A 22776-nucleotide genomic window follows, 5' to 3' on the forward strand; every position below is an offset into this window, starting at 1 on the left:
CGTGCTGAGGTGAGGTGACGGGAGCTGCCATTACGGTCGGAGAGCGGCGCAACGATAAGGCGCCACAGATGCTTAAACCCGCTCAAAGAACAGAGTACGTACTTTTTAGTTGTCATCCGATCTAATGGGCGAACCAGAACTTCTCGACGGGGCCAATGAGACCAACAAATTGGCGGCATTTTCTTGGTCCGTGCTGGCCAGCGTCCCCTCGTCCGCCGCCAGAATTCGGCGATAAGCCACACCAAAGTGCACCAGAGTCGGTCCCACCCCAACAGGTCCATGATTGCTGGCGCTAACGAAGCTCACCCAACGGAGCTCGACAATTTTATCCTTGCGAGAGAGAGAGAGAGAGAGAAGGACAAGGCGCCGCCCCGGGTTCGCTTTTTCGACCACCGACACCGACCACGCCCGAACGGACAAGCCTTCAACCCACTTTGGCGATTTCCTCTTCTTTTTTTTTCCCTTGTCCACCATCCTCCGCCTCCGACGATCAAATCGCCTGCGTCCCTCTGCCGTGTGGTCCGACAACGGAAAATCAATTGAGGAAGTTTTTTTTCCTGGAACTTCTCCCTCAATTGAACCAATCCGAACCCGCTTCGCTCCCTACGCACCCCCGAATAAAGCTCCGGCTCCGACGAACGGTTCCCGTGAATCTTAAAGATGGCTTCCCTTGCGACGGCGGCTCGTCTTTCTGCGAGGGTTGCTGGCCGGAGAATACCCGCAGAGTCCACAGCTCGAGGTCCGTAGATCACTCCCCTCTCAGACATGCTGTAGCTGTCAGCAAAATATACCCTCATGCTGTCCTCTGCAACGACGTGAAACCGAGAGACAACCCCCGGAGCTGACCACTCTTCGCTCCCCCCAAAAACAGGCTTCCGGACCTCAGCACGATGCCTCGCGGCCCAGAACTTCTCCATGCCCGCCCTCTCCCCGACCATGACCGAGGGCAGCATCGCCAGCTGGAAGGTCAAGGAGGGCGAGTCCTTCTCCGCCGGCGACGTACTCCTCGAGATCGAGACCGATAAGGCAACCATGGACGTCGAAGCCCAGGACGACGGCATCATGTTCAAGATCACCACCGGCGACGGCGCCAAGGCCGTCCAGGTCGGCACCCGCATCGCCGTCATCGCCGAGTCCGGTGACGACCTCTCCACCCTCCAGGTCCCCGCCGAAGACAACACCTCATCCTCCTCGAAGCCCGCCCCCGCCGCCGAGAAGGAAGCCCCCAAGAGCGAAGGCTCCGCGGCGTCGTCGGCTCCCGCGCAGCAAAAGGGCGGCGCGGCCAAGACCTCCGGCTCCAAGGCCCGCGAGCAGCGATACCCCCTCCTCCCCTCCGTCCAGGCCCTCGTCAACGGCCACGGCCTCGACAAGGACGCCGTCAACCAGATCGAGCCCACGGGCCCCAACGGCCGCCTCCTCAAGGGCGACGTCCTCGCCTACCTCGGCACCATCAACGCCGAAACCCCCAGCAAGATCATGGACCGCGCCGTCAAGATGTCCCACCTGGACCTGAGCAACATCAAGGTCGCGCCCAAGAAGGAGGCCGCACCCGCGCCCAAGAAGGCCGAGGCCGTCGCCCCCGCCGCCCCCGTCGACTCCGAGGTCGCCCTCCCCGTCTCCCTCGCAAAGGTCCTCGAGGCCCAGAAGCGCATCCAGTCCACCCTCGGCGTCTTCATGCCCGTCTCCACCTTTGTCGCCCGCGCCGCCGAGGTCGCCAACGACGACCTGCCCCCCTCGGCCCGCAAGGCCACCGCCGACGAGCTCTTCAACCAGGTCCTTGGCCTCGACAAGCTGGCGCCCCGCGGCTCGCGCGGATACTACCTGCCCCAGATCTCCGCCCTGCCCGAGGCTTCGCTCTTGGCCCCCCGCGCGTCGAAGCGGTCGTCCTCGGCTGACATTATCGACCTCCTCGCTGCCCCGGCCAAGAAGACTGCTGCTAAGAAGCCGGTCGCTGCTCACCACACCCCTGGCATGTCGTCGGGAAGCAACCTGTTCACCGTGATGGTGCCGCAGGGCGATGAGAAGCGCGCCAAGGTGTTTTTGGAGAGGGTCAAGGTGATTCTGGAGGAGGAGCCTGGCAGACTTGTTCTGTGAGGTGTTGTATGTGTGAGGGATAAATAGACGGGGAGCCCCTAAGAGCATGCCGGGGAATTGATGGGAGAAATGGAACGAAATATTTCATCATCGGCAAACGTAGGAGACTGATAGAAATCTTTTTCTTGGCCCCCGACGCGGCGGGAAGAAAATGTACTTGTAGCGTGTTGTGGCATGGGAGACAGTTGAAAACGTCATATACATCTATACACCGTCCCAAATTCAGCTTTTCAAAAAATCTACCCCAAACTTACCAGTTGCCGAGAGTAGTGTCCGTAACATATAGGCCGAGCCCGTTTCGCCCTGGAGCTGGGAGCTGTGACGATTACTAGAGAACTTGTTAGCAAAGAACTCGGTGTACATGAGATCCAGAAGTTTTGCTTGTGGTTTCTTACAAATGTGGGCATGGAAACCACAACTTGTGCCTGGAGTTTCCCGCCCTTTCCACATCGTCAAGCATGTGTCAGATAGTCGCGGGCCTAGGCGCCCCCTTTTCCAGAGAAGAACATTGAGCATCATGCCAAGAGCCACGCTGCTGTGGACTAGATTCCATCTGGACTATGTCGGTGTGTGATTTCCTCTGTTCGCGCTCTGAACTCCCCCTTTAACAGCGGCCATGCCGTCCAGGTGTTGAGGATGGCTCTTGTCTAGTGGTCAAGGTAGGTATAAATAGCTATGGATACAGCTAGGCGCAGTCCATTTCAGTTGCCAAGCGATAATTGAGATTAGTCGAATGGACCCAGCCCAAGAAGCCGGTACGATGGCTTGAAATCCCTGTCGTTCGTGAGATTGAGTGAAAGGCATTCGCTCATTATATCCTGCTGGAACTCGATTGAAAATCCACTCCATCTACTTGTGCTGTCTCTAGGTATCTCTCTGCATAGTATTCCAATGTGAATACGGGCACAGAGGCGAGTTACGGGTTGATATGAACTTGGTCTTGAGCATCGGCAGTGCTGCCATATAAAAGTCACCCCGGGGATCTTGGCCTCCTGCTACCACGAGCTCCGGATTTACCAGATGGCATCAGCCTCACTCCTCATCCCGTCACCCTTCTCACGACACCTCGTACCGAAGACACGCCTGGACGTCGGGGCCTGGCCAGAAACCAGGGACTTGCTACGTTTCGTCGGTATATATAGCCTTGCCCTTGTGGCCGAAGGCCCAACTCCTGGATGTCGAAGACACCAGCTTTGGAAAGGTACGTCATTGCATCAATACCCTGAGGCATGAGGCGGGCAACATTGAGAATTCGGTGACTTTGAAATGAGCTATGGACCTATGCCGCGTCAGCTGCCTCGACGTCGCCGTTCACGCTAAAAACTCCGGTCTTCATGAAGGTAGTGGGATATCCGCGCTTGCGTCTGAGGCTGCACCCTCTAACGCTATCCATACCTTATTCTTAAAGTCGTACACTGCTTCTAGGACCTCCAATTCGTCACTGGCAGTGACAGAGCCGATGGAGGGTGCCCATGATCTCGGGAACCTTTTTGGGTCATCTCTTTGCGCTGGAAGCTCTAGCAACTTTATGTTTCATGAAGCTATGCATCCCACGCTAGGAAGAGATAAGGCGATTTAACACAGCACAGTTCAGGGTTACATATTATGCTGTGGTACTCCAAGGCGTCGTATGGGACGAGATTCTGAAAATAGCTTGAATGTACTTTCAGTCGCAACCGCCACTCAAGTCTGTATGGGCTGCTGACAGAGACGCAGCCTTCAATCGAGTTTCCGCCAAAAAGCGCACTTTAGCGAAGCTGATGATCATCAGCCCTGGGAATAGCGGTGATCTTCCTCGGGGGTGTGCTTGACGGTATGAAGTGGTTGTTACTACGATATAGCCTTGAGTGATGAGCTCACCGCGGAAGTTGTGGAAAGACATGACAACTGCTTTCGTGACGTGCTCATCTGCTAGCAATAGTATGTCAACGCTGCCTATCTGGTTAAGCTGGAGAAACAGTACACAAGAAAGAGCACCAAAAGATGACTCTATAAGCCAGAGCCACCAAGATCATAGCCTCGTTCGTCCTGCATTCGGGGCTCGTCGGCCATGAACCTGAGAGGAAGCTCGTTTCTCACAAATACCATCAGTCAATGCCTCAACTATGACTATCAGGAAACCCTCAGCTTCTTTTTTGGAAGGTGCCTACCACCTCGATAGCCGGCTCTCGACATCTGCCATTTGGTCGAGCCGTTCCTGTCATGTCCAACATATCCGCATCTGCCATGGTACTTGATCTTATAATCCGAAAGAAATCTCACCTTGTGGATAATCCATGCCATAGATCAGCCATCAATTCATGCATGTTGTGGTTTCAGTGTTCCCTGTGCCTCCTAAGGGGTCAATCAAGCCTCTCGAGGTTCGAGAACGAGGACTCGTCTAAGAAGCAAGGACATATCCTATGCCTCATTGGAAGGCCAGGCCACGGAGTACGTTACACGCCTCCACGGAAGAGACAGACTCGCCGAGAGTGAAGTTGCGATAAAGCCTCAGCGAGCTTATGCGATCTTTTTGCCTTGAGTTCTTGGACGCGGCCTGAGAAGCATGCCGGAATTCGGGAAAGATAAACTTGTACAGAGACGACGGAGGACAAAATTCTGTCAAATCTATCAGGGAGTACATGTCACATATCCACCCTGTTCTGAACTTAATTCTCGATCGAACGCAAATACTCTGCCTCCCTCCCAAACAGTATACCACCAAAGCTGAGGGCTTCTTCACCTAGATCACCAGGTACTAAGTAGTATAAAAGGATTCATTTCTTGGCTAGATCCAACTTCTCGTCATCACACCAAAAGCCCGGTTACGGAGGTCTCTGCGACTTCGTGTAACATTCTGCTTGGCGATTCGAGGGCTGAGCGTGAGCTTCTCAATCCAGGATGCACTGACAGGGTCACTGACATCCTACATAGCTAGCCAAATCAGAACCACACCAACTCTCCATCCTTCCGTGCCACCCGCTGAATATTTCACGAGAATACACAGACGATAAGTAGAACTCCCCGCAGCTGGGCTCGTCGAAAGGGTTCCTGTCTGACGATCCAACCTACAACGAACCTTTGAGACCCCGTTGAAATTATCGAGGCCAAGCAAACCTCGAGTAAGGCAAGGCGGTCAGTGTTACCAAGTCAACGTAGACTTCAGATTGCGCCACTCTATCGTTTCAACCGATTACTATCTCGCCTTCCAAAGTCAAGGCGGTTTAAATTGAGGTAGCATTTATCATCGCTAGCCACCTCGTCCTCGTTAGCCTTGCCAGTCGCGTTCTTACGGAGATTGATATCGCCAAGGCCGTGCTCGTCTCACTTGCTTCAAAGGTGGCTGCTCCCCACGCGTGGGTCCCGACCAGCCCTGAGTAGCAAGAGTACCTCGTCGACTGGCCTTTCATACACTGTGTGCGCATCGCCGCCAAGGATCGTGGGGAAGGCCCTCGAACCGCAATGTAAACTTCAGTGATATTTGAGCTCCGCAGCAAATTGCAAGAATGACATCTAGCCGCAAACCTTGGGACGAGCCGCTTAATACTTACAGAAAACCCTTTCCAATTTGGGCACTGGCACAGAAGTCTACAACCTGTCAGCACGCAGTTTCATCATAATTGGACTAGCTTTTGTTCATGTTGTCTTACTGTACACACGGGGCTACTGCTCTTACTCGGTAGTCTCAGTCTGCATACGTCCGCCACGAATGGCAACAGATACTGTCTCCTCTTGCCCTTAGCGCTGAGATTGGGGGTCACAGAACAGAATATATCCCTTCTTTCCAGTCGTATCGAATGAAACAAGGGCCTTACGATTGGCCTTCTAAGAGCTCCCCGTGGTCTGCGGAACTCGCTTAGCTTTGCGAGTCTCTTCAACAGCAAATGTGTGCTTGATTCCTCTCAGCATGAACGTCAATTCGTAGCTGCAACCTTGTTCACATTATTGATCTTTCGAGATGAGGAAGGCGTGACGTAACTAAAGCCCACTGAATGAGGCCTTGAAACAGTTGTCTATGTATCTGAAAAATCAGATAGCCAACCTCGCCGTAGCCTTGTCTTCCGATTATAATGTCCATGACAGCACGACAGCACCTTCACGTCAAGAGAAAATAGACACTTTACGTCGCTTGAATGCGGCTTGACGCGAAGTAGGAAAATTGAGTCGTGTTGAAAACAAAATCGTCAAGTAATTGCAGTAAGGCCCAAAGTGCATGCGCGCTTGCAACAGCGACAAACAGTCCTAGAAGATAAGTCTCCTCAGAGCCAAATAGCCCGATGGTGCTGCTTGACACTGTAGATACAAGGAGCACTCAAAACTGTTTGTCTTCGATCATATTCTCGCGTCGTTGCTCCAGGTTAGCGGTATCATCTGGCAAAGGGCCTACCGACTACCAGGTTCAGCGATCGCTCGCCTGACAGAGTTTGTGAGCTGCTGCGCTGTCAGCAATGAAGCTCCCTATGTTCTTGAGATTCTTGTCATTGATTTCGATCACCCCAAGGGTCTTTTGCAGCGGCTAAGTTGATCGAATGTCGGCATTAAAGTGGTAATCGCAGAGGCCGCTCGCCTAACGCAGGTAGTTGAGGGCTTCACACCGTCCACACAACCTATCAAGCGGTCCAGTTGGCCACTTCGTGGTGCTGAAGCCTTGTCCGCAAGTAATCAATTTGCATTCGGAAAGGGAACTCATTGATGTGACATCTCTCCCATCTTCTTGAGCTCAAGCAACTAAACACGGCAGGTAATCTAGACATCGCGAAGCGTCTCAGCACAATGAATGGGAACCTTGCAAAACTTGGCTCCAATCGAGAAATATTGGCGGGCTTCGACAACGTTGCAAAGCGGGTCAAGCAGCTTGCCGAAGTTGGTAGTCAGTGAGAACCCCGGATATGTCAGTGACTCGAGTGAAAAGTTCCCAGTAGCACCTTGAGCTCAGGCACTCGCCGCCACCATTTAAAGAGGGATTGTATGTGGGATTGAATTGGCTGCGCGTGCTGTCTGCAACTTCGTCGCTTGCCTTTGCCTGAAAATTGAAGTTAGCTTTGCGTCGCCAATTCTCCGCCAACTGCTTGGACCTGTAGCGCGGTCGTGGTGATTAACCGACCGTTTCCTCATGAGTAGAAGATGTAATCGCCAGTAAACTTTCATAATACCGCGTACCTGGGTGCTGTCTGGTTGGTTATGAGGTGACTTCACCACATCGTCCCTCAATGAGGACCTTTCGTAAGAGAACTTCGAGGTCAAGACACTCCACGAGGGTATTCAAGCACCAGAAAGTCGCCGATGCTTCATGCTGGGGGTAATTGTGAGAGGCTAAGCGGCTGGGTTGGGTCAACGCCTGCTTCTTTCTTGAAGCAATTCAGTCTCAGCTTTGAAGGAAATTGCCGCGCCTTTGGGAGTTCCGAGGCTCATGGCCAAGGGCTCTTGTCGACCGAGTTGCCGTCCCCGGATCTGAGGTGTAAGTCTTGGTTGCAGCTCAGGAGGGGAAACGTCAAATACCCGGGCTGTCTCTGTCAATGTGCAAATGAGCAACGGGCCCGGTATCTACAAAGCAGGCGAATTGAGATTTAGTCCAAGTGCGTAGTCTGTTTCAAACAGAAATGCCCTGGTGACTAAATAGAGTTGCACAGGTAACAAGAGTGAGAGAAGCGGTGGCAAACGAATAGTGATTGCATACTTGGCTTATTCGGCCGCTCAGAAAGTAAGCGAGGACAGCGACACAAAAATGAAAATCAAATGGCGAAGGGGCAGCGATCTCGTTGGTGGGGTTCCACAGTTGCACACCGATGGAGATTTGTTCCCACCGTCCTGCCGACTGCGAGCTTGACGAAGCAACTAATAGTGCCCATGCACGTCAAACTCATTTCACTCAGGAACAACAAACTGTTTGTGAATAAGGAGAGACCTAGGGGCCTAGATAGCACGTCAGGGACATTACATGCAAGTGAGGTAAGTCGACAAGATGGTGTTGCGAATAAGGCAGTACGTCGTTTGAAAGGTTAGGGATAATGTGGTATCGCTCGTATGCGCCTCATCCATGGACTCACAGATGGTGGCTAGCAGGTTATGAAAGCGCCGCTCGCCTAAGGTAGTGACGTTGCGCAAACCTCGAGATATTTTCTGGCTGATCGCAAGTCACCTAGATAATTGCTAGTTCCATGAATCTGCGAAGCATAATTGACCAAGGTTTATATGAAAGCCGAAACTCCATGGCATGCGTGAAGTCGCATGCGTGAGAGCCAGCTGGATCACCCGACTTCGTCGAGGCCGGAGCTAGGTAGTACATTCTCGATGAGGTGGAATCTCCCGGTCGGGGACGGAAAGGTGGGAAACCAAAAGGGCTGGCACGCACATCCTATGAGCCAGCTGATTACCAGGCGACGGTTCAAGTCAAGTTGCAACCTATGGAGGAAGGGGGAAGCGACATGCCGAGGTCAGGGGAAAGTTGGAACAAACGAAAAGCACAGGAAGGGGAAACATAACAGGATGAAGCAAGTGTAAGTCAGATGGAGCAAGCCGACCCCTAGACTTCACGAGCCGGGTATCCCACAGCGTGCCTGACTAGATCTCTGACGGCAAGATGTCTAGCTGAGATTGGACCCTGGAAACCAACTAAGGTAAACGGTAAACAAGCAGGGAGGCCATGTGGCGGTGGACCAGCGGTGGCCGATCGAGGAGGGGCGGCAAAGCACATTGGCCGCTTGGCCGCTTGGCCGCCTCGGGAAGGGACCCGAAAATGTGGAGAGGGCATCCGGGGTAGAGGAGCGGTGACATCAATGCCGGTCGCAAGTCTAGCGGCTCAAAGATTGGCGAACGAATCGCTGCGCTGACATGCGCCACTCGTATAAATGGACCAGAGAGGAGGATTGCGCACAGGTTCTATCTTAAGCTGGGTGAACTACCCGGTCTCAGCCATGGCGTGCTCAGTGAATTGCGCCAACGGGCTTTTCGGCCGAGTCGAGGTGCTCCTTTTCTGGTTTGAAGCGATCCTCAATTGACTTTGGATTCTACTTTTGAACAAGGACACAAATGACTCGCTGCATCCGAACTTGTGGAGAGACATAACGTGTGTTTGGGTGTCTTTGATTCGCCTCCATACATGTTGCGAAGACCCGCGGTTGTAGTACTAGGTAAGTAAACGACTAACAGACAACTTTACATTGTGTATTTGGCGGGAAAGGCGTAAACATGCCAATAGCAGGGCAAAGATGTGGAATAGTAACCCACCTTAGGCCTTGATGACTCGATGCGAATCAAAATGAATGGGAACAGAGAGTACGCTCTGCACCTACCTAAGGTAGGTAAAGGTAGCTACGCTTGATTTGGCAAGGGACTGTGGCCCTGTCGAGGAATTTCCATTCGATCTGATAAAATAAAGAAGGAGCAATCGACCCAATCAACGGTGACGGATAAGGTGCTAGTGCCAAAGTGGATGTGGGTGCGGCTGCCCCTCAAGGCCCCTGGTTCCTTCCCCGAAACCTGAAGCGAACCCCAAGGCCCCAATGCCCCAATTGGCAATGCCCCCATTCAAACCCACCCCTGCGACTGCCCTTGCCAGGTGTTCACGGATGACTAATGGCGCGTTCCCCCTGCGGCTAACAATGGTATCCAGGTCCGTGCGTTTCAACCTCACGCGTTGTCTGTTTTTCGCACCCGTAACTCTGAGCAGCAAATTCGACGTCACCTCGTCTCCTGATGACCTGTTCAACTCTTTTCCATTTCAGCATCACCTTCGCAACCGCACTGTAGCCTTGTTGCGTGCCGGAGATACGTGCGCGGTACCGTTTCGCCAATGCCCCGCCCCTTCCTCCAGCCGCACCACCACTCCGCGCGCCACCTCCTCCTGACGCGGTGATTTCCGACCACCTCTCTTAATCCCCATCAGAAGAAGCCCCAATACTGGGCCAATAATCGCGAAACATGCCTTCAAAGCCTTCAACACCGAGGCGATCCTTTACCGGCCGAAAACGTGGACGTCCCCCAGGTACAACCAACGCCACTCGCGTTGCGCGCGACCTCGGAGATTCCCCCGCACCACCTCCCTCCGGCCGATCTACGCGCGACCACGCCACCCCTTCCGCAGTTCCTCATACCGAACCCCCGCCTAAGAGAAGAAGGTATATTCCTGGAGGTGCTGGCGGTGGTGGCCGTTTCATCGACGACGATGGAACTGAGACGCCCATCGCAGCAGTGCGTAGACCACCAAGGGAGCCGCGCAGTGTGTCGGCGATAGTCCCAAGACGAGAACGAAGCGCAAGATTACGAACCGCCGCCGACCGAGAAGACATGGAATTTAGTTCGGCTGCGGCTGTCGCAGCGGCCGTCGCAGAAAACGAAGGATACAAGCCCAGAGAGGAACGGGGCTGGGAGGAATTCCACCCCAAGCTCGATATCGATGCTACATTCATGATGTTCCGCTCTGAAGAAGTCGACGGACTCTCCCTCCCTGTCGCCAAATCGCCTCCGAGGACACCAGCAGGAGTACGGCCATCCACACCGATGACTGGATCCCACACGCCCTTGAGAGAGATAAACCCAGCCTCGACAGGCAATACACCAGCGCCCACCGCAAACTCATACTTCAGCCTTCCCGTTGCTGCTGGAAGTGAAACACCGCAGAAGCGTCGCACGAGACCACCCCGTGAATCTGTCTCCTTCCTTGGTAGAGATCTAGCTCCAGCAGCGACACCAAGACTACCCCAAGTCCTGCCTATTAGGAATCAAACCCCAAAAGAGCGTTTGGACCTCAAGGCGCCTTCTTATCGGAGATCTGATCAGGTTGAGCAATTCGAGAGCAAGAGCTTTGGCCAAGCACGATACGTAGACAAGTCGATGATGAATGTAGGATATCAGGAGACTGATCGTTACATGCGCCCTGAGGGCAGACTTATCAAAGCGGCGGAGCCAAATCTGGAGGATGACCTCGAACAATTAGCGGCCAAGGTCGATGGCGAGGCACCCCCGATATCTGGCACCAATGTCGGACGTGTTGAGTACGACATGGACGAGCAGGATGACAAGTGGCTGGATGTGTACAACAGGGAACAAAGGAAGGGTAACGAACTGGAACCAATAACCCGCGAAGTATTTGAAATCGCCATCACCAAAATCGAAAAAGAGTGGCATGCGTTGGAAAAGCGGATACCAAAGCCCAATCCTAAACCGCCTCAGACCCATCGACCGCGGTCTAGTTCGGCCGCGGCCGTGAATGGCGAACCACAAGTCGGGGAGGAGCAAGACAGCAAATGCGCGATTTGCGATGACGGCGACTGCGAAAACACCAATGCCATTGTATTCTGCGACGGATGCGATCTCGCAGTCCATCAGGAGTGTTACGGTGTGCCCTTCATTCCAGAAGGCCAGTGGCTTTGCAGGAAGTGTCAGCTCATCGGCCGAGGCGTACCGGTAAGATTCCATCCCGCACCCGTTCGGACTTCAAACAGCATTACTAAACTACTCCACAGACTTGCATCTTCTGCCCCAACACAGACGGCGCTTTCAAACAGACCAACTCATCGAAATGGGCCCATCTTCTCTGCGCGATGTGGATTCCCGAGGTGTCCCTGGGGAATGCCACTTTCATGGAGCCTGTCATGGATGTGGAGAAAGTTCCCAAGACACGCTGGAAGTTGAATTGCTATATCTGCAATCAAAAGATGGGTGCCTGCATACAGTGCAGTAACAAATCTTGCTACCAAGCGTTTCACGTAACGTGCGCGCGACGGTCGCGCCTATTCCTCAAGATGAAGAACAGTCACGGAGCACTTGCAGTTCTTGATAACAGCATGATACTGAAGGCATTCTGCGACAAACACTGCCCTCCTGACTACTCAAAAGATAATGGCGTCGCTCAAGCAGCGCGAGAAGCTAAGAAGTTCTACAAGCGGGCAATGAAGGGACGGATCTGGGCAGACAGTCAGGCAACAGCTCATGCGCTGGCTGCCAATCACCGCAATGCTCTGACGGAGCACCCACCTGACGAAAGTCAAATGACGGGGGCCAAATTCGCGTCCTATGTTGGTGGGGACAAGAAGAAGGGGCAAACCGGAAAGCAGATTTGGAAGCTGCCTTCAGGCGCGCCCATCATTCCCCAAGCTGTCTTTGAGATCGTTGAACAGGCGCTTTCTCGGTTCCCGTTCCGCAAGCGCAAGGACTTCGTTAGCGAGGCATGCCGCTACTGGACGCTCAAGCGCGAGGCCCGCCGTGGTGCGGCGCTTCTCAAGCGACTGCAGCTGCAGATGGAGACCTTCTCATCGATGGAGCTCACGAGGCGGAATTTTGCACAAATGGGCCCATCTGGCAAGGCCCGTCTTTCACGACGTGTCGAGTTCGCTGAGGCGTTGCTCAAAGACCTCTGGGAACTGAAGCTTCTCTCGGAAAGCGTCGTCCAGAGGGAGCAAGAAAAACTCGATGCTGCAGAGCTCGAGCAAGAATTCGTGGACACTTGCTATTTCCCAATTGCCAAGCTGCTGGGACCGGTCGTCGAGAAAGCGATTTTGTAAGTGATGGCATCCACCGCGTTGAATAATCTTGCTAACCAGACTTGAAGCCTCGACAAGAACATCTTTAAAGAAGGCCTCTTGGAGCTACAGGAGAAACTGGAGTGCCGATTCTATACCAACACCCTCGTCTTCACACACGATTTGTGTGAGGTAATTCATGTTGGCATCAATACAGAGCCGACGCACCTGGAAACCCCGTCTCAAGGCGGTACTCTTTCGCCTGTGAAGCAGAACTTCCACGACCCGAGGCAAAGGAAAACGCTCGGCAAACGAATACTCAAGGCTATCCAGCCACAACTTGAGACGGCCCTCAAAACAGAGGCAGAAATCACGCACAAGCCGTATGAGACTCTGGCCAAGGAGTTCGAGGGCATGCTGGAAGCCAGTATCGAATTCCGTCAGCCGTCCATCACCGTCTCCCGCACAGAAGAGAGTACCGAACCCAGCCAGGATACTATTATGGTGGATGCTGCTACCGAGCAGATCACCGTTGCAAACGACGACGGCGCCAAGGTTGCAAGCGCCACAGCCGATGCTGCAGCAGACGAGATGGACGTCGATGCCGAAGGAGAAGAAGACGAGGGCAATATTGAAGTCAACACTTCGACTTTGGACAAGCCAAGCGACGTCCACTCATCGAATTCATCGGTGGCGGGGCATGAGGGCAACGGTAAGGCTGCTGTCAAGACGGAAGAGTCACTGGCTCCGACCGTTCAGCCCACAGACACACCGCCTGAGGCCGGCTATGTTCCTGCCAGCAGACAAACGCAGCCAGCCCCTCCAACGCCTCCGCAGTCCAACGGTAGCCTGGGCAATGAGTCTACGGATCCATTGTCCGAGGGCGGCGTGCCCTGGTACTTTTCCGACTTCAAGCCCAAGGGAACGACCATTGTCGAGGAGACATGGACCGGCCGCGAGGCGCTTCGCAGTCTTAGCGAAGACCTCACCGACATGGACGAGCAGGAGCTCGAGGGCCTGGCCTTTGACGTGGAGGATAGTACTATCACTGCGTCGCCCACCGTCAACGACGAGGTGGCGGACACGATTGTCAGCAAGGCCAAATCCAACATCAGCAAAGTGCGCAAGCGCACCAGTGCCCGGGCATCTGCTCGGAGGAGATAGATGTGCCTTTGCCCCCTGGCTTTCTTAACGACAACCCTCGCTCTTTACGGAGAGCTACCACGCGCGTGTGTTATGAACTTTGTGTTTTAACGAAATTGTATTTGTACAAGAGAAGACCCCGACGACATGTCCCGACTGTCCCCCCCCCCCGTTTGCTTTTCATTTTCCCGACAACCACCCCATTGCGTCACGATTCCCCCAACTTTACACAGTATTCTTTAACTACACTTCCCGCGCCGCGTTTGCTATAGCGAGGCCGCGTGCCCTATTACTACCACCATTACTTCCTTCTTCTTGTTTCTTCTTTGAGTTTTATTCAGTGGGTTTGATCATAAGGCGTTTAAGAAGTCGGGGGAGACCACTACTATCCCCCACGAACTTTCGACCAAACATGGCTTTGGCTTCAAGGGCGTTTTCGGATCAAGGAAGAGTTTTATTAGGTTAGCAAAGAGGGGATGGGGAGGCTTCACGCACACACACACACACCCTGTTATACCGCCCACGCGAGATGGGAAAGGCTTTTCTTCTTAGCTTAGCTAGTATTGAGAGACACTTCTTTTCCTTTTCCTTTTACGTCATGGAAATGAATGTTTGAGAGTGAAATATTGAGGAAGGAAGAGATTCCGCCCTATTGTTTCCGGTTAACCTGCGTAATGTGTCTTTTCCCCATCATCCTTCTAGGATAGAGCGACGGAGGTGTTGAAGTTGCGCCTGTTCTTCTTGGAAAGACAGGCAGAGACATGTTTGTTGTGTGAATTGATATGAGATGATGCCGAATAAGAGTTTTCGAGTGTGCTACATGACAGCGCGCGCCCTTTAAAAATATGCGAGGTCTTGATGCTTTGAATTATTGAATGGTCTATTGTCTATGGGTGACATATACCGCTTGAAGGTTGGCGACATGCTAGACTGTCCCTGTGCCTTGCTTCTATCCGTGTCTCCTTCCATGTCTCTGAGGGTGCTACTACTTACATATGTATATATGTGTGTAAATAGGTTCACTCATGACCTTGGGATTTTGACGCTCCGAGGAGTGTGCACGAGAAGCTCGGAGACGCTGTAAGTGTGTTATACATGGATACGCACCACAGAGTACTTTAGGTTTTGAGAGGGACCAGAGCAGAAATAGGTATTCATATCCACAAATATCACACTTACAAGCCTTACCATCATGTGAGCTGTTGAGGAACTCTAGACACCATTTGTGAGATGGCGGAATTCCGCCCACAGACAAACGACTTGGCCACAAGTATCTGGCTTAACACGGATAATGGTCAGAAACACTATTGACTAAAATCTACTTAAACTCAACGGAGCCTCATCAGCGGCTATTAGGATTAGGGGACCTCAAAACTTAATGCAAAGATAGTCAAGAGCCTCAAACCATCAGCTGATAGTACAAGATGCAAGTGCAACCACAGAGTCATGACAAGGCTGTGCGAAAGTGAGGAAGCTCTACGCCTGTCTGCCTAGGCACACGTCGTCGATGGAGGGAAGAGGGAGGGTGGGCACTAGGGACGCGCTGCCACGTCGCTCAGTCTGTGGTGGAGGGGGATTGAATCGGTGAGCATTACGACCACCCACCACCGCACAGAAGTGAGTGTGCCTGATGGGGGGGACGTCGCGGGGCAGTCATGTGATGCGTACCCATCCCCGAAAAGTTGGGGGGATTGATCAGAGGAAGATGGGACTGCAAAAAGGGCTTCATCTGTATGGAAAATAGCAGAATTGCGTGGCTTGTATCCCAGAGTCACAGCTGGCGGACTTTTCCCATTGGACGCTGGGAAGTGCACAGGTCAGCCAGCGAGCGGGGGGAGGGACGTCGGTCTGGATGGGGGCGCCGCCAATTGGATCACCCAAAGTACTTGACCTGATGTAACTGGACCACTTTTCCCCGACTGCCCCTCCCCCTCCCCCTCCCCTCCGCATCGGCTGAGAGCGGCGACCATGGCAGCTGTTGAATAGGAGGGGCATTCGTACGCAAATGTAGATTCTTCGGCCTTGGCCGCTGCCCGCGAGCGTAGGTGTACCGGTACTCGATAGGCTCAACTGATTACCTTTCAGGCAGAGCAGTACCTACCAAGGAAGATGTGCTGCACGACATGGCCCTGACGCACTCCCCATACAACTCACATGCTGTAAGTCTTCCGTGGATGCAGGCTGACTGACAGGCAGACAGACACATGACTGACGTAGTTGGCATACTTTTGCTGCGGTCGAAGTCTTTGCCGTTCCTTCCGCAGCTTGCGTCTCCTCACAGTCACTTTCGTGCTCAACGATTCGGCCCTGACGTGACGTGAGGCCCCGTTTCGTCCATCGTATCAGCAGAGAGAGATTGAACAGAATGTGCTGATTTCCTTCACAAACCGACTGGAGAATTTCAAATGCAACAAAGCTGCCCCAACCTTTTACTGGCCAGCCAAATTTCGATTTTCGGGTGATATCCCCCCATTGAGTGCCCGTGCGAAATCTTCGCCTTGACCGCTTCAAGTCTCGGTCGTCAGAACCTAGAGCGCATTGGTGGGTGTGCTTAAAAGCCGCCGTCAGCCTCTGGTTGGTAACTAGGAGCTGGGCAAGGCTCTGGACGAGGGGACGAATAGGCATTGAGCCGGTCGAAGGAACGGAGTCGGTTGGTCCATCTTAGCAGCTGCACAGCCCAGTCTGATGAAGAGCTTGCTTAGTATAGTTGGCCTTTGCTGTAAGTTGAGAAATACCGCCATGGTTATTGCGGGATACTCTCCATGAAAGGGCTTGCCTCGGGTCGTTTTGTGAGAGCATATCGCTGCTCGTACCTTCAATGGTAGCGGTCGACTGGGTTGATTTCAGTACCTTGCGGTGGTTGCAGTGGTGTCAGAGCTACACTTCTCGTCGACACCGCGATGTGATCGGCGCTAGATGGATATGTCTTGATCTGAGTCACTGGGTATGTTGACCCGCGGACTTAATCTTGACAACGAGTCGTCAAATGTTCGGGCCGGATGCGAGGCTTGGAAGAGTGTGAGGAAAAGGGAAAGAATGCCTTGCATCGAGCTGGCTTGCATGTCTCTTCAGCTGATCTTCGAAGCGTTGGCGTTTTCTCTCAAATGGCCGTGCCACGCGGGGAAGCTTCTGAGTAAGAGGCTAAACTTGGCATCTGTTGAGTACCTAGTGAGACGGAGAAGTCTTTGGAGAGTTGGGGTCTGGGCAGGTGGTGTCTGAAAGCGAACGTGGGCCGAGAGCGTCGCTCATCGAACAAGACATGTACAGATCTCGAGTGTCACTGTCTCATATTCTACTGGCATGGACCGGTGCCCACGAGTAATTGGATGCTCGAAGTTCTCCGACGTACAGATATTGACCGCCCCTGGACGCGGAAACATGAAGCGTCTGGTCTGCGAACGACTCGCTGTCGTCTGCAGCAGCACTGATAAAGTTCCGGTGCGAATACACACGACACGTATACCTACACGATGACTAGTGGTAAGGTAGGATGTGTCGAGCGCGAGCGGCTTCAGATGAATGCGGTAAATGGTGGTATTGGCGAGTGACTTGAATTGAGCGGCCACCCGGTAGACCGTCTGACATGGCGTTCCTCAGGGCCTTATTCGGGGTCGGACCCTGATGATCATGTTGTAATGGTTGAGGAGTGACACCCAGAAACCAGCTCGCAGGCGGAGACGAGGAAGGGAGATGCCGAGGGAGGGCGGCATGGATAGGATTGGTTCCGAGCTGCTGATGAAGGGGAGGCACAAGCTGGGCGTTGGGGGAACCGTCGGTCCAGAAGGGGTCATCGTTGTCCATCGTCGGTCTCGTTCAGGCTTGTCGGCTCAGCGTCGCAGAGGTTGCAACATGTGGAAATTCGAATGCTATTCATAGAGTAAAGTCGAAACGGCAGACTGTCGGTTTGTTTGGCAAGCGACTATCGCCATGTTTGTTGCCTTTCTGCCCCGAGATGTCTTACAATCTAGAGTTGTGGGTGAGAGACGGAAACGGTGGTAGTGGACTTCTTCCTGTAGGTGTCAGTGGACAATGAGCGTCAGGTTTGTGGCAGGCTAGGGGGAGGAGAAGATCTTACAAAGCGAATGCCAAGACGTATGAAGGCAAAGCTTAAGGTAAGAAGAAGGGCAAGCTCAGCGCCCGCGCAAGCCACGGATGGAAGGAAAGAGAGACAGTGACGTGCCTATGTAAGGCCTCAGGCGGCGGAAGTGCATACCTTACTTACTCATCTGGCCTTACCAAAGCAAGGAGCTCAGAGACGCTCGCGATGGGTACCTCAGTAGACTTGCATAGAATCACAACTGCTGCATCAATAAACTGCGTGCATAGGAAGGAAATTGTTACAATGCAAGGCCGATGATTACCTATGTACGCATGCGTAGTACGTAGGGTTGGGCAGACAATCTCCGTCCAATTTTTTGACTTGCATGGGCCGCACTGGTAGTTTGCAAGCCGGATATCTGGTTGCAAGGGAGGGAAAGCACTCGGGGATTAGGAGAAACATCTCTGGATGTAAACAAACCAGATGTGGACACTAAGACCCGGGTAGCAAAGATATTTGGGCGATGATTTTAACACTAGACGCTCGGAATATCAAGGGGGAGGCTGAGTCGGAGGTGATATTCGACGGGAAGCCGCCATGATACAAGTTTAGAACAGCCGCAGCTCAGGTCCAGCTCCCGCGGTGGGTCCCGTCGATTCGATGACTTGGGCCATGGTCAACAACCAGTCGGTCCGGCGGGTGGGGTTTTCATCTCTTCATGACCCCCGGTGCGTGACACCTTCATCCACCAGTACCACCTCCAACGCCCCCAGCCCAACGTTCACTCTCGCGGCATACGGATACGGCCCACCGGCATCCGCGTTCAATGGAGTGCTATCCGTACTGCGTACCGCTCCCAACTGAGGAGCCAAGTTGATGATACATTAGTTTGCCGCTCAATCCTGACCACCCGACCTCTATTCCTCTTCTTCCTAGGGACTACTGCTGCTGCTATTACTACTGTTACTGCTGCTACTGCTACCACTCTTATCACTCATCTTACTTTTTTCTTCTATGTATCCCTTAGAGAATTCACTTTTAAGAAAGCGCAGTATGGTGATAATAATAATGCTAGTGGTTATAAGAAGGGGCCGCTCGTGCGTTGGGCGGCATCCCATTCTGTCACCCACTTGGGAGCCTCAACTTAAGCAAGCTTTAAGGCTCGATGAGGCCCCTGTGGCTGACCCTTGCCGCTGGGTCGTGGATTTGTACTCCTTACGGAGTACTCAGTGTTCCACGGGTGGGCAATGCCCCAGATTGGCACATGAGAGACATTGCCATGGCACATTTGCCATCAGGCTTCCTTGGAGAGAGTATCCGTGGGGAGCACCTCTCAGGAGCACCCGTAGATTGCCGTTCATGCTGTTGTCCTTGTCACCCACGCACCTTCCTAGAGCTTCAGTGAGAAAAGACGCGAAGTCCTTGGCTGACCTTGAGCTAGGCCCGGTAGATAGGTAAGGTAGGTAGGCAATGTGAATATATATATATATGCCTTACTGCGTACCTTAAGGTACTTGGGTAAGATATCAAAATCCACCCAGGGCAATGTGTGTGATCCAAGGTGAGGCAGGTAAGCGTGGTAAGGTACCTTAGGTAGGTACTTCGTAGTTGCCGTGGCCGGCATGACGGGTAAGGTAAGAGCCCAGGCAAGGAAAGCACGATCAAAATCCAAGGGCAGGCAGGCACCCCTGCCGCAGCTACCCTACCAGTACCTTGCGCACGCCTGAGGGTCGCGCTTTCCCATTCCTCCCGTCGCCGAGAAAAACGTGCCTGCCACTCCTGCCCAACCTGAAGCTCCCTGACTGGTCGACGGGCTGGCGACTGGCGTGCTGAGAAACGGGCAACGGGAGGCGCTTGCTGATGCAGCGATGCAGCGACGCACAAGATGTGCCAATCCAACCGGCGGCACGCTCCAAAACACCACACCTTCACTTTCTCGCTGGTGTGCTTGCTTACCTGATTGTGGGAGGGCACCTTTACCTGAGCAGGCGGGAGGACGTGGAGCGGTGCGCGTACTCGAAGCAGCATCTACCTAGTTGGCAGGCGCGAGAAAAAAAGAAACGTAGATACGGATTAGACGGGGGACTGACAAAAAAAAAAAAAGAAAAGTCGAGACCATTGCTGTGACCCCAATTTTATCCCGTCCAGATCTCCCTCTCTTTAATTTTTTTTTTCTCTTCGTCCTCCACCCTGCCTCATTCCTGATCACGATCCTCGGCTTCGCTTTTCATTTTCATATTTCGAAGCCGCTTGTCTGTTCTTAAGAGACGTCCATAGAGAAGGAGCGAAAACACGAACAGAAGAGAAGAAAAAATAAACAACAGCACAAGCAGGCATAACACCCGCACTCTCATTGTTTTCCTCTTGCATACTTGATTGGTGTTCGTGCAAAGTGCAAATTCACCTCAAAGGCAATTCAAATTTCTCTGCCGCCTCTTGGTTTGGCAATTCTTTTTTTTTTTGCCCGTCCTGCCTTTTTTAACGCTCCGAGAGCCCATAATATCTACACCACCCACACCCATCAGCGATCACTTAGTGCCCATAGCACTATCCCTCTTTAGCCTCCCCCCTGTAGTACGAGCGACCCCCCTCACGCTTTTCTCACGCAGACGCAGGCAGGCCGCAGAGCAGACCAATCCCTCCACACCTTTCTCTCTCTTCCTCTCCCATTTTCTGCGCTCCTCCTGCCGACTCCTGCCTTTCCGACCGAGCAGCCCGCCGCCGCCCAACACAAAACACGAAAATCCTCCCCTCAAACCCACCCTCACCTCTCCCTCCCCCCAAAGCCTTCTTTTTTCCCCCACGAGGCAACCTCTTGACCCAACGGCGACGAAACGTCTATTCCAGACGACAACGCGATCTAGAGATTTCCATCTCTTCAACACAATCAAAACAACGACGATCAATCAAACAGACGAACTCCGCATCGCTATAAACGGCAAGAGCGGCACCTGCTGAAAAAAAGGCGAAGCTATCAACAGACGGCCCTATCTCCAGCGGCGAATCCCACCCCATACAGGCGAACTCGATCCCGCACAGGGACGACGAAAATTTTCTCAACGACGACGCGAGACGCTACCACACTCTCTGGTCTGCGAATAATTCGATAACGTCGACCATTTCTGTCGCCGCTTTCTCTTCCCAGGAAAGAAAGGCCTACAAGAGCTGAGATCACTTCGCCGTAAGTCTTTCGCCCTGTCCCGCTCGCGCTTCCCCTCTCCTGCCCGCTCACCACCACCGCCACGTTGCCCTCAACCTCCCCGCGCGCTTCCCAAACAAAGCCTCCAAAACAAACGTTTTGCTGTCTTGCGGCATACTGACCACGCGTTTTTCTGAGCAGACACGAGAAGTGCATCGTTCCCGTAATCTGGGCATTCTTTGTCTCTGGCCGCTGCAAGGTATACCCCCCAGTGCTCTTGCTTGCCGCAGTCGCGAACAATCCCCTCGGTACAAGCGGGCCATCTTTCTGGCTGGTGAGGATTAAAGATGGCGGACCAACATGAGGTCGACCTTGACTCGATAATCGACCGCCTCCTCGAGGTTCGTGGAAGCCGTCCCGGTAAGCAGGTGCAGCTTCTCGAGGCCGAGATCCGCTACCTGTGCACCAAGGCTCGTGAGATCTTCATCTCCCAGCCCATTCTTCTTGAGCTTGAGGCTCCCATCAAGGTATGCTCAACCTTCTGGCCTGGCTAGGCCGTCTTGCTTTCCTATGCTTTGTATTCCCCGAGTTGCACAGACCTGCTGACGCCGACCCCTCACCCAGATTTGCGGTGATATCCACGGACAATATTACGACTTGCTGCGTCTCTTCGAGTACGGTGGCTTCCCTCCCGAGGCCAACTACCTCTTCCTGGGTGACTACGTCGATCGTGGCAAGCAATCCCTCGAGACCATCTGCTTGTTGCTTGCCTACAAGATCAAGTACCCCGAGAACTTCTTCATTCTCCGCGGCAACCACGAGTGCGCCTCCATCAACCGTATCTACGGTTTCTACGACGAGTGCAAGCGCCGCTACAACATCAAGCTATGGAAGACATTTACGGACTGCTTCAACTGCCTGCCTATCGCCGCTATCATCGACGAGAAGATCTTCACCATGCACGGCGGTCTCAGCCCTGATCTGAACTCCATGGAGCAAATTCGCCGCGTCATGCGACCCACTGACGTATGTTTGCACCCCTCACGAGGCCAAGCTCTGGGCCTGTCTCGATTTGCTTGTTGACTAACACTTTGAAACACAGATTCCTGACTGCGGTCTTCTCTGCGATCTGTTGTGGTCCGATCCCGACAAGGACATCACAGGCTGGAGCGAAAACGACAGAGGTGTCTCCTTCACCTTCGGCCCTGACGTTGTGTCTCGGTTCCTCCAGAAGCACGACATGGATCTGATCTGCCGTGCCCACCAAGTCGTGGAAGACGGCTACGAGTTCTTCTCCAAGCGCCAGCTCGTCACCCTGTTCAGTGCACCGAACTACTGCGGAGAATTCGACAATGCCGGAGCCATGATGAGTGTCGACGAGAGCTTGCTCTGCTCGTTCCAGGTGAGAATTCGGCGATGGAAATTTTACCGTCTCGATCAAGTAACTGACAAATTTCTCCTACAGATTCTGAAACCTGCTGAGAAGAAACAAAAGTACGTCCCTGGTGGTCTCGGAGGCAACAGCCGACCAGTTATCTCTCCCCGGAAGTCCGCTTCCAAGTGAAATGAAGAGTTTATACGAACATGCACGTCTTTTTAGGTTCGGCCGTCGTTAACTGCCTCCCGCCCATATCGACCGCTCTACTTTTCCGTCCACCGACGCGGGTCTCTCGCAACCCCCGCACACCGTCCTCCCGCTTTCTCGATCCTCTGGGTCACCCTCCGTCAACTCTTCGACTTGTCCGATTCTTCCCGAACCCACCCACCGACTACAACCCGCGCAAACTGTTCACGATTACGGCTGTCTGGTAGCAGAAGATAAACACACAAAAACACTGGAATTTGCAATGGCTATCACACCGTCTCACGTGCCTCTATGCGAAGCCCCTCGGTGGACATAAAATCACCCGGGCTGTAATAAT

General features: G+C 53.3%; 4 protein-coding genes across 4 annotated transcripts; all 4 read left to right on the forward strand.

Annotated features, from left to right (window-relative positions):
* Positions 1 to 332: 332 nt before the first annotated feature.
* On the forward strand, positions 333 to 2420 carry BDP81DRAFT_420000 (uncharacterized protein). The gene is made up of 2 exons (XM_060589815.1): positions 333 to 739; positions 872 to 2420. The coding sequence occupies exons 1-2, from the start codon at positions 661 to 663 to the stop codon at positions 2092 to 2094; spliced, it is 1302 nt and encodes a 433-aa protein (XP_060449023.1). The 5' UTR covers positions 333 to 660; the 3' UTR covers positions 2095 to 2420.
* A 7573-nt stretch (positions 2421 to 9993) lies between these two features.
* On the forward strand, positions 9994 to 13697 carry BDP81DRAFT_312278 (PHD-finger domain-containing protein; the record flags this gene model as incomplete). The annotated part of the gene is made up of 3 exons (XM_060583786.1): positions 9994 to 11478; positions 11538 to 12571; positions 12623 to 13697. 3 exons carry the CDS (start codon positions 9994 to 9996, stop codon positions 13695 to 13697), a joined length of 3594 nt encoding a protein of 1197 aa, XP_060449024.1.
* Positions 13698 to 18598: 4901 nt separating this feature from the next.
* BDP81DRAFT_420007 (uncharacterized protein) lies at positions 18599 to 19305 on the forward strand. The gene has a single exon (XM_060589816.1). The coding sequence runs from the start codon at positions 18730 to 18732 to the stop codon at positions 19171 to 19173; it is 444 nt and encodes a 147-aa protein (XP_060449025.1). The 5' UTR covers positions 18599 to 18729; the 3' UTR covers positions 19174 to 19305.
* A 1896-nt stretch (positions 19306 to 21201) lies between these two features.
* On the forward strand, positions 21202 to 22418 carry BDP81DRAFT_312285 (calcineurin-like phosphoesterase; the record flags this gene model as incomplete). Its single annotated transcript, XM_060583787.1, has 4 exons — positions 21202 to 21381; positions 21479 to 21880; positions 21957 to 22256; positions 22320 to 22418. 4 exons carry the CDS (start codon positions 21202 to 21204, stop codon positions 22416 to 22418), a joined length of 981 nt encoding a protein of 326 aa, XP_060449026.1.
* Positions 22419 to 22776: the final 358 nt, after the last annotated feature.

The sequence above is a fragment of the Colletotrichum phormii genome, assembly GCF_030913505.1.
Source record: "Colletotrichum phormii strain CBS 102054 chromosome Unknown BDP81scaffold_4, whole genome shotgun sequence".
In the NCBI taxonomy this organism is placed as follows: domain Eukaryota; kingdom Fungi; phylum Ascomycota; class Sordariomycetes; order Glomerellales; family Glomerellaceae; genus Colletotrichum; species Colletotrichum phormii.

What these genes read in the sequence shown, in the direction of transcription:
- BDP81DRAFT_420000 (XM_060589815.1), top strand. Translation starts at nt 661, where the DNA reads ATGGCTTCCCTTGCGACGGCGGCTCGTCTTTCTGCGAGGGTTGCTGGC. An exon ending in CGCAGAGTCCACAGCTCGAG is followed by an intron (nt 740 to 871) that starts GTCCGTAGATCA and finishes CCCCAAAAACAG; the next exon opens with GCTTCCGGACCTCAGCACGA.
- BDP81DRAFT_420007 (XM_060589816.1), top strand. Translation starts at nt 18,730, where the DNA reads ATGTATCCCTTAGAGAATTCACTTTTAAGAAAGCGCAGTATGGTGATA.